Below are 14,685 nucleotides of genomic sequence, written 5' to 3'. Positions count from 1 at the left end.
TTTCCCATAGTGCAAGTTTCATTCCCCGTATTATTTTAAGTCCCCTATTTTGTATTTTTTATGTAAGTCTCAAATTATAATAAATTTTTTGGCAAACTCTCAACATCTCTCATGTATGGGAGAATTTATAGGAAGTGCTGAGGCCTAACCTATCACAATCAACCCGCTATGATCTGTTACTACACAAGTCATACCATGTTTGATTGTGGAAAGACTGAACCCAAGACCCAGTTAGAGAAGTACTGAAAAATAAAACTTCTAATTCATTACACAACATGCAGAGCCACTACTAAATATAAAATAAAGTGGAAGACTACTTAATCTTAAAAATTGATTTTTTATTATATCATCCAAAAAATATATGTGCAATTTGAGGTATCTACAACAATACTTACCAATTTACAATATAACCAAATAAAAGCCAAGCTTTCAAAAAAAAAAAAAAAAAACCAAATCAAAAGTTATACCTACAACACTTATAGGAGTGTGATATTGTTAGACCGATCCAGCCGACCCGACGGGACTAGCTTATGCGAACAACAGCGTAAGTCTCTGCCTTCTGTACGCAGGATCCGACTGCCCGGTCTTCACAGAGCTGTTTAGGAAGATTTTTGAAGGGAGTTTAGAGGGAAATTTCAAAGTAGGGGCTGTTTAGAGATTTCCTTTTGAATTGCATGCATTAAATAGTTTATTTCCTAGGGTTAGTCATCTAAAATTTGGCTGAAATTTGATATCTCTTTGATTTATGTTTTCTTTTGGGCTCTAGCGGCGTCTAGAAATTTGGGAGAGATAGATTATCCTCTCGAATAGAGGATCAATTGTATCATGCTATTTTCCTTTTCCCTTTCATCAAATAATACAAATTATTTACTGTTTTCCTGGTTTTGTGTGGATTTTTGTGGAGAATTCTCGCAGCTTTTTGAAGATTGGTAGGAAATACTTGAGATCTTCAAGTGTTTCCTATCAAATTGGTATTAGAGCTGTTCGATCCGGGCACTTATGGCTAGAAGAAAAGTAGAAAGATTGGAAGGGAAGATCAAACAAATGAAATCTGGCCAAACTCAAGTTTTAGATTTAAAAAAAGATATTTCAGTCATTCATGATAAGTTAGATTCGAAATTTTTCATTCTGGAGGAGGTGTTGATAAAAGTGCTCGATGGCCAAATCAAAATGGCATCACCATAGGCAAGGGGAGCCACCAGTGACCAAGGGAGTGGAGGAAACCTTAATTCAATAAGGAGAGGAAAAGATTAAGAGATGAAAATGTTGGGGAAAGAAGAGGGGATGTTACCTTTGGAGCCACATCCAAGGAGAAGAAAGGGTGAAGGAGAGGGGCTTTTAGTGGAGCTGCAAAATTGGGAAGGTGAAAAAGATGGGGAGAAGATAGAAGCACAAAACATGATTCTATCACCCCTACAACTTTATCAAGGGGTGTTCCAATAAGTTTAAGGGTTGAATCCTTTGTGGGAACGTGAGTATATTATCATCTTGAAGGAAGGAGTCCGACCTATAAGTATTCGTCTATATCGTCATTCCCAAGTCCAGAATGAAGAGATTGAGAGATTAATCAAGGAGATGCCCGAGGTAGGGATCATTCGACCTAGTGTCAGTTCATTTTTCAGTCCAGTGGTATTAGTCAAGTGCTTCATCAATAATTTCGTTCGTTTCACCTTGAGGACAAGATGACACTTAGGGAGGGGAGTATTGATGGACTAGCTGATTTGATTGTGAGGGAATTAATAAGTTTTCTAATCAAGAGAATTATTTAGGAAGGCTCTTAATCAAAAGGAATTAATTAGGAGATGTTTCATAATTGAAAAAAGCATATTTGGGTGCTGATTTGGGGGGTGATTTGGAGGGGATTAATGAGGAAATGTTTAATAATTGAATATGACAGATTTGAGGGCTGATTTGGTGGGGATTAATTAGGAAATATTTCATAATTGAAGATAGCAGATTTATGGGCTGATTTGAGAGTTAATTTGGGAGAGAAATAATTAAGGAAATAGGAGGGAATTGGGGGAGGGCTATTTTTGTATTTACTAGTTATTGTTTATTTTTTTTCCTCCAGTGGTATTGTCTACAATTAGTTATTATTTACTTTAAATAGTTGATTTTTGAAGGGTTAGAGTTATATATTGTTTGCTGAAATTAGATTGTTCTTAGGGTGTTTGGCTCTAGCTGACGGCTAGAGATTTGGGAGAGCCGGATCTTCCTCTCCAATTGAAGATCCACTTATATCTTATCTTTGCTTTCATAAAAATTTCAATAAAAAAAAGTTTTTGTGCATGTTATTCTTGTTTTTCTTAGTGTTGATTTTCTGAAATAGTTGAAATCAGATTTCAGCCAAAGTTTTTTCTAAATTTTTGCAAGCACTTCCTATCAAATTGATATTAGAGCTGTTTCTGGGACCTTTGGTGGGCTATTTTGATGAATTTCAGCGGCGATTTTTTGGATTTCGAAGAAGCAAATTGCTGTTTTTGAAGGTCGATGTCCAGATTTTTATTTCTACAAAAATCCGGGCATCAATGACGGCCAAGAAAATGGATGCATTGTAGGAACGTCTCGAAGTGGAGATTGGACAAATTAAATCTGAAATTTCAGATCTCCAAACTCAAGTTTTAGATTTTAAAAAAGATGTTTCAGCCATCCATGATAAGTTTGATTAAAAAATTTTCATCCTGGAGGAGATGTTGAAGAAAGTGCTGGAGGGCCAAACCAAAATATCACCGTCGGAGGGGAAGGCACCGACAACCAGGGAGATGGGAAAAACCCTACGCCAATTAGGCAAAAAGGAGATCAGGAGGTGGTGACTCAAAAGGGAGAAGAGTGAATACATCTCCTAGAGCCTATGTTGCACGGATACTCCTATTTACGAGGCGTGCTGTATCAGACACGTGTCAGATACGGATACGCCTCCGATACGACACAGATACGTGTCGGATACGGCTTTGCCGTGTCCGATTAAAATACTATTTAAATTTGACTGGACGGATACGCGTGTCCTATTAAAAAAAATACGGAGCCACGATTTACCTATTCTTTTCGACTTTCCACCGTTTCCGCTCAATATCCATATTCATTTATGCGGCTGAAATATTTCAAAGAGCTAGGTTTTTTGTTTCCACACAAGTGTCCCGTATCATTTCAAATATTACACTTTGATTACTTTCTTAATTTTTATGTATTATTTATATATTATAATGCCGTATCCGCGCCGTATCCGTATCCTGTATTTTTAAGAATTGGCGTGTCCCGTATCCGTATTGTGTCGTATCCGTATCGCCCTATCCGTATCGGTGCAACATAGCCTAGAGCCTATTCCTAAAGAGGAGCTAGCCAGACAATATGAGAAGAGGTGTGAAAGCAAGAACGAAGATGTGCTGATTTGGAGTGGAGAGGGGCGAGATTGGAAAGGGAAATAAGTAATTATGACCAAAGGGGGGTTGATGTTAAAAGAGGATGAGTTTTTTATGATCCAAGGGGTGCTGAATTTGAGAGGAGAATGTGTTAATTTGATGAAAGGCTGGGGTATGAACGTAGAAAGGATGATTGGGACACTTGGGAGGAACCAACCTCTTGGGGAAGGGGAAGTTATGAAGGGAACAAAGCGAACAGAGGCGATCTGAGGGTGCGAAGCTGAAGATGCCTATTTTTGAGGGAGAGGATGTCACGACCCAACCCGATCGGAATGAATCCCTTCGCGTCGGGCCGTAACAAATAATATCCAGGACCTAGCTTTGAAATTTGTTTCAGAACTTTCTTCCAGATATTTCAAACAAACAGAAATACAGAGCTGCTATAAACTTCAAATACATATACAGAAATGCATCCATTATTTTTCTCTTCTTCCTTTCATTAAAATAATCATATACAATACAGTGCATGACTACAGACAGAAAGAACAGAACTGAACAGAAAGGCCATGACTGTACAAAAAGCAAAAGTACAAAAATACATAATCACTGATCAGACACTGAACGGCTAGTCCAAAACTTCCTTCACTTTCCCAGAACTTGAAAACCACGCAGAAAACAAGGATGAGCTAACAGCTCAGCAAGACTACATTCACCAATCAAAATCTCCAGAAATTCACATCAGAAGCAGATATTCAAATAGCCGTACAGAAATCGTATACAGACAGAACAGATACTTGAACAATTAGAAATCAAATCACAGATACGTGAATTCAAATCAGAGTGCAGAACAGATCTTACCAAACTTATAAAACTTTCAAATCACAGAATGGATCGTACAAATCAGAATTCAAATCAAATCAATCACATTTCAGATATTACATTTCATATATCACATAGCCCTGACCCTGACAGAATCTCGACGGATTCTGGCCTCTTATGCCTCCCTTCCCTGACACTGACAGAATCTCAGATTCTGGCTCCTTATGTCTCCCTTTGTGGTTATAGCACCAGAACAGAACAGATATACAGAATTTTCAGAACAGAACTTATTTTCAGATTTCTCAGATTTCCCTGACACAAACTAAATCTCAAAGGATTCTGACCCCTTATAACTCCCTTATGATATCACATCACAACAGAACATTCAATTCAAAAAATTGGATTTCGTTAGAAAAATCGGCGGCATAACGACAGTATACGAAATTTACACAAAATTCACAGATTCAGAAATTTATTAAATTACCACAGATAGTGCAAAACAATATTGTAAGACTTTCATTGTACTGAAGCAGCATTTTTCAACATCCAGATAAATCGTAGTACATTTAAAACACTGTCGAATTCAAAATACCCGGTAAACATTTTTTAGAAAATACTTAAAACGGGCACAATTATCAACTCAGAAACATACCAAAAGTTACGCGGTAAAATCTTCATTAGTGTAAAACAGAATCAATTATTCGCTAACGGAAACAAAATCCGAAACAGAAAAGTCGTCAAAATCCTCGTTTCTGAAAATTGAGAAAGGCGGAATGTGCCTTACCTCGAGTCGGTCAACTTTCTCAACTCCAGCTACGGACATAAACGGACAGAAGTCGCCCAAAAATCACTTTTCTTCATTTTTCCTTCGACTTTCTCTCTCCTGGGCTTTCTCTCTCTTCAAAAAGATCTCATTTCAATATATATCCAAACTGATCCTCCTGGATGATCCAAAATCGTGCCGGGACGATTTGCTCTCTGGGCACAATTCGTCCAGACGTGTACAGTAATCTTTCCTGGACGATTTGCTCTCTGGACAACATTTCGTCCAGACGAACCCCACTTCGTCCAGACGAACCCCACTTCGTCCAGACGAACTGCTCTGTCCAAAATTTCCTCTACAACCGGTACCGATCGTCCCAGGACGATCCAACTTCGTCCTGGAAGGTAAAAACTGAAACTTAGCTTTCACAATCTCTCTAACTTCAGAAAAATATCGTCCTCGACATTTTCAAAACAAAACTGAGTCAGAACAGATGCGGATATAAATGTCTCATATCCGACTCCTCCCAAGTCGCCTCTCGTGCTGTTCTGTGTTTCCACTGGACTTTAACCATTGGAATCTGTTTATTTTTTAACTTGCGAACATCATAGGCTAAAATCTGTTCAGACTCTTCCTTGTACTGCAGATTCTTCTGAATCTCCACATCGTCAGCAGACAGTTTCTTTTCAGAATGAGATATCCATTTTCTCAAGGAAGATACGTGAAAAACATTATGTATATCAGACATTTGATCAGGCAATAGCAATCTATAAGCAGACTTTTCAATCCTTTCAATGATTTCAAAAGATCAGACATACCTTGAACTGAGCTTACCCGTTCTTTCAAATCTGCTAACACCTTTTATCGGACTGACTTTGACATACACAAAGTCACCAATTTGAAATTCAACAAACCTGTTCTTCTGATTGTAATACTTCTGTTGTCGATCTTGTGCAGCTTTTAATCTTTCTTTAATCAGATTAATTTTCATAACAGTTTCATCCACAAAAGTTGAACCAATTTCTTGTCTATCTCCTACCTTAGTCAAAGTCAAAGGAGTTCTACACTTTCTGCCGTACAGAGCTTCATAAGGTGCTATATCAATACTGGACTGAAAACTGTTATTATAAGCAAATTCAATCAAAGGGATATGATCTTCCCAACTGCCTCCAAAATCCAAAACACATAACCTCAGAAGATCTTCCAGTACTTGAATAATCCTCTCAGACTGTCTATCAGTCTGCGGATTAAAAACAGTATTGAAATGCAACTTCGTACCCAATCCTTGCTGAATACCCTTACAAAGTGTAGAAGTAAACCGTCCATCTCGATAAGATACAATCACTCTTGGCACACCATGTAATCTGACAATTTCTTTCACATATACCTGAGCTAACTTATCCACCAGATCCGTCTGTCTTATCGGAAGAAAATGTGCAGACTTCGTCAATCGATCAACAATCACCCAAATAACATCATATCCTTGCCTTGATCGAGGAAAACCCATAGCAAAATCCATCGTTATCTCCTCTCACTTTCACTCAGGGATAGGTAACGACTGCAAAAGACCTCATGGTCGCTGATGCTCTGCCTTCACCAATTGACAGGTTTCGCATTTTGAAACAAACTCCGCTATATCCTTTTTCATTGCAGGCCACAAAAACAAGTTTTTCATATCTCCGTACATCTTACCACTTCCTGGATGAATCGTATAGCCTAAGTGATGAGATTCGTATAGAATCTCTTTCCTCAGATCTCCAGTCATAGGAATCCACAGTCTATTCTTACAGAAAATGATACCAGAATCAGAAATTCGTAGTTCAGGTTTCTTACCAGATTCAATCTGAACAATCAGCTTTAAATAGTCAGCATTTGACTTCTGGGCTTCATAGATCCTTTCTTCCAAAGATGACTGAATGTCCATCTGAGTCAACACACTCGAATCTGAACCAGTAGAGGAAATAACCTCCAACTGTAATCTTTCCATATCTCGTATTAGATACTCATCAGAAGTAAGGTAAATACCTGATAATCTAGAAGACTTCCTGCTAAGAGCATCTGCTACCACATTAGCCTTACCAGGCTGATATTGAATCGTCAGATCATAATCCTTGATCAATTCAAGCCATCTTCTTTGCCTCAAATTCAGATTCTTCTGAGTAAAGATATACTTCAAACTCTTAGGATCTGTAAAGTCTCACACTTGACGCCATACAAGTAGTGACGCCAAATCTTCAAAGTAAATACAACTGCAGCCAATTCCAAATCATGCGTCGGATAATTCTTTTCATGTGATTTCAACTGCCTTGAAGCATAAGCAATTACCTGATCATGCTGCATCAGAACACAGCCCAAATCTTTCAGTGAAGCATCACTGAACACCTGAAATCCTTTCGTACCTGACGGAAGTGCTAACACTGGAGCTGAAGTTAAACAATCCTTCAATATTTGAAAACTAGCTTCACACTTCGGTGTCCAAACAAAAGCTACTGACTTCTCAGTATCGTCAGAGGTGCAGAAATATGAGAAAATTCCTTCACAAACTTTCTATAATAACCAGCCACGCCCAAGAAACTACGTACCTCAAATACCGTAGTAGGCCTTGGCCAATTAGCAACTGCCTGAATTTTCTGGGGATCAACAGAAATACCTTCGCCACTCACTACATGTCACAGAAAAGAAATACTCTTCAGACAGGATTCACATTTGGAGAATTTAGCAAACAACTGGTGTTGCTTTAAAATCTCTAACACAATCCTCAAATGTCTTATATGCTCTTCCTCAGAAGCAGAATATACCAGAATATCGTCTATGAAGACGATCACAAACTGATCCAGATACTCCTTGAACACTCTGTTCATTAGATCCATAAAAACAGCAGGTGCATTTGTTACCCCAAAAGGCATAACCAAAAACTCGTAGTGCCCATATCGAGTACTGAAAGCTGCCTTTATCACATCCTCTTCCTTTACCTTCACCTGATAGTATCCAGATCTCAAATCAATCTTTGAGAATACAGAAGATCCAGCCAGCTGATCAAATAAATAGTCAATTCGTGGCAACGGATACTTATTCTTAATTGTAACTTTATTCAGATCTCTGTAATCCACACACATACGCATTGTCCCGTCCTTCCCTATCCGGAGGCAAACCAACCAACTCCTCAGGAAATACATCTGAAAACTCTCGTACAACCGGGATATCAGAAATAGAACCCACATCCATATTCATATCCCGTACTGAGGCCAAAAACACCGTACAACCCTTCATCCACAATCTTCTGACTTCTAACACAGAAATTAGACAAGATAAAACTCCTCTTAACCCTTGAAATACATATCTTTCACCCTCCATAAGCAAGCTCACTTGCTTCTTCAAACAATCAATCTGAGCCTCATACAGACTCAGTCAATCCATGCCCAAAATCACATCATATGAAGAAATCGGCAACAAAATCAAACACGATTTCCACTTCCTTCCAGAAATAATAATCTCACAAAAACAAAACTTCAGAGCAATCAAATTATTCCCAGCCGGCAAAAGAACAGAAAGAGAAATCGGTAACGTCACAGAATCCAGATGCAAAGTATCAAAACAACGCTCAGACAAAAACGAGTGACTAGCTCCAGAATCAAACAAAACACGACAGGGATGATCAGAAATATAAATCGTACCTGTCACCACATCCGGAGCATCTCGAGCTTCTTGCTGATTCAAACTATATACACGTGGCTAAACTGGAACTTAAGCTGGAGCTACAGAACGACTAGGCTCCCTCTGATCACCACTAGGTGGTCTCCTCGCCACAGAACCTGAACTACCAGCTCTACCAGAGGATCCCTCAGAAACAGTACGTGGAGGAACTGTCTTCGGCCTTCATGCTAGTCTAACAAAACTATCAGATCTAGACTCAGATCGTCGATCAAATCCAGCTTGTGGACATTCTGTAATTCGATGTCCTGGCTGACCACATCGGAAACACTGACCAGTCGCCCTGTAGTACTGGCCAAAATGTCGTCGTCCACAAGTTTGGCACACAGGTGCCCCACTAACTGATCCAGAACTAGTAGTACTACCACTACCAAAGACTGTAGTGGATCCTGACTGTCCGCTCCTCTTGGGATCTCCAGAAACAAATTTCTTCTTTCCAGAAAACCCACTGCCAGAAACATCACTATCGAACCTCTTCCTACTAGCAGTCCACCACTACTGAGTAGCCGTCAAATTGTTCTCTATCAGACGAGCTTTCTCAACAAGCTCAGAGAAATCAGAAATATGAAAGGGTACCAGGGGATGCCTCAGACTATCTCGTAGTCCCCTCAGAAATCTATAGCACTTCTCAGCAGAAGTATTCACCAGCTGCGGAGCATATCGTGCCAGAGCAGTAAACTCCGCCTCGTACTGCATCACCGTCCTGCTCCCCTGAACCAATCGCAAAAAAGTCTTCTGCATTTGCTGTCTTGCAGAAGGAGGTACAAACTAGGATCGAAATACCTCAGAAAATTCTTCCCAAGTAATCAGAGAGTTCAATTTACCTTGGAACTTTTCTTCCTGCTGGCCCATCCACCAGCGCTCAGCTTCACCATCCAATAGAAAAACGGCTAACGGTACCTTTCTGTCCGGAGGACACTGCATACCGTCAAATGTCTTCTCCAACCTTCTTAACCAATCCTCAGTTGCTCGGGGCTCAACAGTGCCCTCAAACCTCGGAGGCTTCAATCTCAGAAACATCTGTAGATGTCTATCTACATATTCAAAGCTGACAGTAGAGGCTCTATTCTGTGTCTTGCTCATCATCTGAGCAACCAACATAGCAAACTGAGAAACTGTATCAGAACCAACCGCAGGGGCAGAACTATTCAAAGGAGCAGCCTGACTAGCACTCTGCCTATCAGTCATATCTGGGTTTAGCAGATCCATAATCACACAGAAAATTAGGCACAAAAACAACATAATAAAAATCAAAACAAACCAGACTTACAGATCAAGTTCTATAGCTCTGTCTTACAATCCAAATTCCAAAACCATTGCTCTGATACCACTTAAATTTGTCACGACCCAACCCGATCGGAACGAATCCCTTCGCGTCGGACCGTAACAAATAATATCCAGGATCTAGCTTTGGAATATGTTTCAGAACTTTCTTCCAGATATTTCAAACAAACAGAAACACAGAGCTGCTATAAACTTCAAATACATATACAGAAATGCATCCACTATTTTTCTCTTCTTCCTTTCATCAAAATAATCATATACAGTACAGTGCATGACTACAGACAGAAAGAATAGAACTGAACAGAAAGGCCATGACTGTACAAAAAGCAAAAGTACAAAAATACCTAATCACTGATCATACACTGAACGGCTAGTCCAAAACTTCGTTCCCTTTCCCAGAACCTGAAAACCACGTAGAAAACAAGGATGAGCTAACAGCTCAGCAAGACTACACTCACCAATTAAAATGTTCAGAAATTCACATCAGAAACACATCAGAAGCAGATATTCAAATAGCCGTACAGAAATCGTATACAGACATAACAGATACTTGAACAATTAGAAATCAAATCACAGATACGTGAATTCAATTCAGAGTGCAGAACAGATCTTATCAAACTTATAAAACTTTCAAATCATAGAACGGATCGGATCGTACAAATCAGAATCAAATCAAATCAAATCATATTTCAGATATCACATAGCTCTGACCCTGACAGAATCTTGACGGATTCTGGCCCCTTATGCCTCCCTTCCCTGACACTGACAGAATCTCAGATTCTGGCCCATTATGTCTCCCTTTGTGCTTATAGCACCAGAACAGAACAGATATACAGAATTTTTCAGAACAGAACTTGTTTTCAGATTTCTCAGATTTCCTTGACACAGACAGAATCTCAAAGGATTCTGACCCCTTATAACTCCCTTATGATAGCACATCACAACATAACATTCAATTCAGAAAATTGGATTTCGTCAGAAAAATCGGCGGCATAACGACAGTATACAGAATTTACACAAAATTCACAGATTCAGAAATTTACCAAATTACCACAGATTGTGCAAAACAATATTGTAAGACGTTCATTGTACTGAAGCAACATTTTTCAACATCCAGATAAATCATAGTACAATTAAAACACTGCCGAATTCAAAATACCCGGTAAACATTTTTCAGAAAATACTCAAAACGTGCACAATTATCAACTCAGAAACATACCAAAAGTTACGCGGTAAAATCTTCATCAGTGTAAAACAGAATCAATTATTCGCTAATGGAAACAAAATCCGAAACAAAAATATCGTCAAAATCTTCGTTTCTAAAAATTGAGAAAGGCGGAATGTGCCTTACCTCGAGTCGGTCAACTTTCTCAACTGCAGCTACGGACAAAAACGGGCAGAAGTCTTCCAAAAATCACTTTTCTTCCTTTTTCCTTCGACTTTCTCTCTCATGGGCTTTCTCTCTCTTCAAAAAGATCTCATTTCAATATATATCCAAACTGATCGTCCTGGACGATCCAAAATCGTTCCAGGACGATTTGCTCTCTGGGCACAATTTGTCCAGACGTGTACAGTAATCGTTCCTGGACGACTTGCTCTCTGGATTACATTTCGTCCATACGAACCTCACTTCGTCCAGACGAACTTCTCTGTCCAGAATTTCCTCTACAACCGGTAGCGATCGTCCCAGGATGATCCAACTTCGTCCTGGACAATCCTGGAAGGCAAAAACTGAAACTGAGCTTTCACAGAGGATGCTCATGGGTGGATCTACAAAGTAGAAAGGTACTTTACTGTCAACAGGTTGACGGCGGAGGAGAGATTGATGGCAGCCGGGATGTGCTTGGAAGGGAAAGCTTTAACATAGTACTAGTGGAGGGATACAAGGCGACCAATTAGGACCTGGAGGGAGTTTAAGGACTGACTGTTGGAACGTTTTCAAACCAGTTGGGACTTCTACGAACAATTCTTTGCTTTGATGTAGGAGGGGACACTAATGGAGTACATTGAGCAGTTTGATTTCCTTGTCAGTCGATTGGATCGGCTTCCAGAGACTGTATTGGAGATGAATTTTATGAAGGGATTGGAACCCAAGATCCGTGCAACAGTTAGAGTGATGAGACCTCAAGACTTAGGAGAGTCTATGGATCTAGTTCAATTGGTGGAGGATCAGGGGCACCTGGAAAAAGAAGCAGGAGCCAGTAGTTCAGGAGGCTCATATAAGATGACCACCACCTTTTTGGCACCCAAGGAACCAGCATCGGGTACTTTTCGGGAGACTTCAAAGGAGAAGACTGCCGGAGGAAAACCTGAGGACAACTTCAAGCTCACAGAAACAAAATTATAGGAGAAGAGGGTTAAGGGGATCTGTTTCAGATATGATGAGAGGTATATGGCGGGGCACATGTGTAAGGACCAAACTCTTTAGGTTCTTAGCATTTGTGATGAAGATGGAATGGAGGAGGGTGTCGTCTTTCCACTCTGCAGATAAGGTGGATCTTTGGGAGGGGAGTATTTTTAGATCGATCAATTGGATTGGGACCGGTTTATGCAAGCAACGGCGGAAGTCTAAGCCTCCTGTACGCAGGATACGACCGCCTAGTCTTCACAGAGCTGTTTAGGAAGATTTTTGATGGGAGTTGAGAGGGAAATTTCAATGTAGGGTATGCTTAGAAATTTCCATTTGAATTGTATGCATTAAATTGTTTGTTTTTCTAAGGTTAGAGCATCTAGAATTTGGCTGAAATCCTGTCGATATTCCGCTAACCTGCAAGTTGGCGCTGCTCCAGTGGATCTCCCTAAAATCCGCTGAAATCCCGTGATATCTTGCAACCGGACGTTCAATGCGACACTATGCCTCACTGTTAAAAAGGAGACGAAGTAAAGACTTCATTCAATTTTTCCTTACCCTGTTCGCAAACCCATGCTCTACTTCACTCTCTGCCGAGAACCCCACTAATCTCCTTAAACTATCTCCGAATGCAAGCAAGCCGAAGCTTCCTCTGACCCTTGCACCTGCTTTGAGCTTTGATCTCCCTTTCATCTCCCAGCTAAAACTGCCGACAACCCCTGTCGACCTCTAATACGTAAGCCAAAGCCAACCCTCAGCCGAAGCTTCCCTCTCCGGCCTCTACCTCCTGTCATCTTCCTCTTCCAACTGAACTCACTGAGCCCTAGCCCTCCTATCTTTCAACCCAACTTAAGATGATGCTCTATCCTAACATGCAGACGACCGAATCCCTAGCCTTCTCCGATTCAATTCATCCTCCATTCCTCCAATCCCGACTCCAAATCCCCCTCAACTCCTCTGCCCTAGCCTCCCGATCTCATAGAGACGCAAAATGCAAGCATTTGAAGCCTAGGTTTTTGCTATAGCTGGCCTAGACTCCATCTCCCTTCGCCTCTCTGTCCGACCGGACCCTGCTTAGGACTTCCACAAGAGCCGAACTCCTCCTCTAGTTATATCCGAACCTTTTTGTTCACTGTGCAACCTTCCACTTTACCGACCAATACCCGACCTCATCAACCCGACATTTCTTCCTACAAGCCATACCCCCTAATTATCCGAGTCATCTAACCGGCCACCTCAGGCATAACTTTTATAGATTAGATTTGATTAATGATAATTATTAATTTCTATTATTATTAATACTTTTAATTATGTAGTTATTATTATCTCATATAGAAAGAGAGATGATTTAAAAAAAAAGAGAAGACAAAAAAATGAGAGTTCCAAAAAAAAAGAGAAATAAAAAAAAAGAGAGAAAGAAGGAAATTGGTTTTTGTGTATTCTTTCATCATCGTTGTTACCACCGTCGTCGAAGGTATAAACCATCCAAACTCAAAAACTTCGAGAGCCCATTTTCATCATTCGCGATGCACTGAAAACTGCTTATACACGCTTTTCTTGGCGTGGTGGGAAGAGAACCCAGTGCGGCGCCTATGACGAAGTGGATAATCATCAAAAGCATCATTTTCGATGTTCGCAGCGTCCCAGAAAATTACCCATACGTTTTTCTTAGCATGGTGGGATGGGAACCCGATGCGACGCCTATGATGAAGTGGGGATATATATAAGTACCCGTACGTGGGGAAACTTTGTGTTTTCAAACAGGTGTTTTTAAAGACCCATACATGCTTTTCTTAGCATGGTGGAGGACGAAGACTACGTCTGCGGTGTCCGAGGACACATATCATACATGCTTTTCTTAGCACGGTGGGAAGACCCAATTTTCTGTAGTTTCCCTAAACGGGAGAGATGCTTGGAGGCTGCCGAATTTTCCAGTGGACATGGGACCTAACTTGAACAAAATTTGAACAAAATTACAATAACATGAATTTAAATCAAATTGCAATGAATTGGATTTGAACTTAAAAATGAATGCGAAGGACTTGGACTTAAATGACATGGGACTTGGACTTAAATGACATGGGAAAATTCTAAATTTGAACTTAGACAATTTTAGCAAAGAATTGGACTTTGAATTGTCAAGTGCTTACTCAAATATAAAAATGCAAATGCTGATTAAAGTTCTTTAATTATTTGATTGAACATTAATAAGCATTAGAAGTTTGAACTTGGAACTTGAATGATAAGGAACAAGAGCTCTGAGCTGAACTGTGAAATGTTGGACCTCACTTGCAATATGCAAATGTAAAATGGGGTCAAGATTCTCAATTGCATGCAACAATTTATGCATGAATAGTGTAGTGATATGCTCATGAATCAAATTTAGAGATCTAACAACA

The 14,685-nt window shown here is 39.9% G+C and overlaps 1 protein-coding gene across 1 annotated transcript; it reads right to left on the bottom strand.

The window, feature by feature from the left end:
• Positions 1–8,817: 8,817 nt before the first annotated feature.
• On the bottom strand, positions 8,818–11,698 carry LOC114579208. The gene is made up of 6 exons (XM_028693206.1): positions 11,562–11,698; positions 10,298–10,338; positions 10,198–10,251; positions 9,436–9,842; positions 9,229–9,363; positions 8,818–9,147 (listed from the first exon to the last, which is right to left on the bottom strand). The coding sequence occupies exons 1-6, from the start codon at positions 11,696–11,698 to the stop codon at positions 8,818–8,820; spliced, it is 1,104 nt and encodes a 367-aa protein (XP_028549039.1).
• Positions 11,699–14,685: the final 2,987 nt, after the last annotated feature.

Source organism: Dendrobium catenatum, unplaced genomic scaffold, assembly GCF_001605985.2.
Source record: "Dendrobium catenatum unplaced genomic scaffold, ASM160598v2 fragScaff_scaffold_231, whole genome shotgun sequence".
In the NCBI taxonomy this organism is placed as follows: domain Eukaryota; kingdom Viridiplantae; phylum Streptophyta; class Magnoliopsida; order Asparagales; family Orchidaceae; genus Dendrobium; species Dendrobium catenatum.
The sequence above is the reverse complement of the archived record's forward strand: the minus strand, read 5'-3'. Positions and strand labels throughout refer to the sequence as shown.

What these genes read in the sequence shown, in the direction of transcription:
- LOC114579208 (XM_028693206.1), bottom strand. Translation starts at nt 11,698, where the DNA reads ATGAGCATCCTCTGTGAAAGCTCAGTTTCAGTTTTTGCCTTCCAGGAT. An exon ending in GTTCGTCTGGACGAAGTGAG is followed by an intron (nt 10,339 to 11,561) that starts GTTCGTATGGAC and finishes CGTGGTTTTCAG; the next exon opens with GTTCTGGGAAAGGGAACGAA. An exon ending in TTTTGGACTAGCCGTTCAGT is followed by an intron (nt 10,252 to 10,297) that starts GTATGATCAGTG and finishes CTTTTTGTACAG; the next exon opens with TCATGGCCTTTCTGTTCAGT.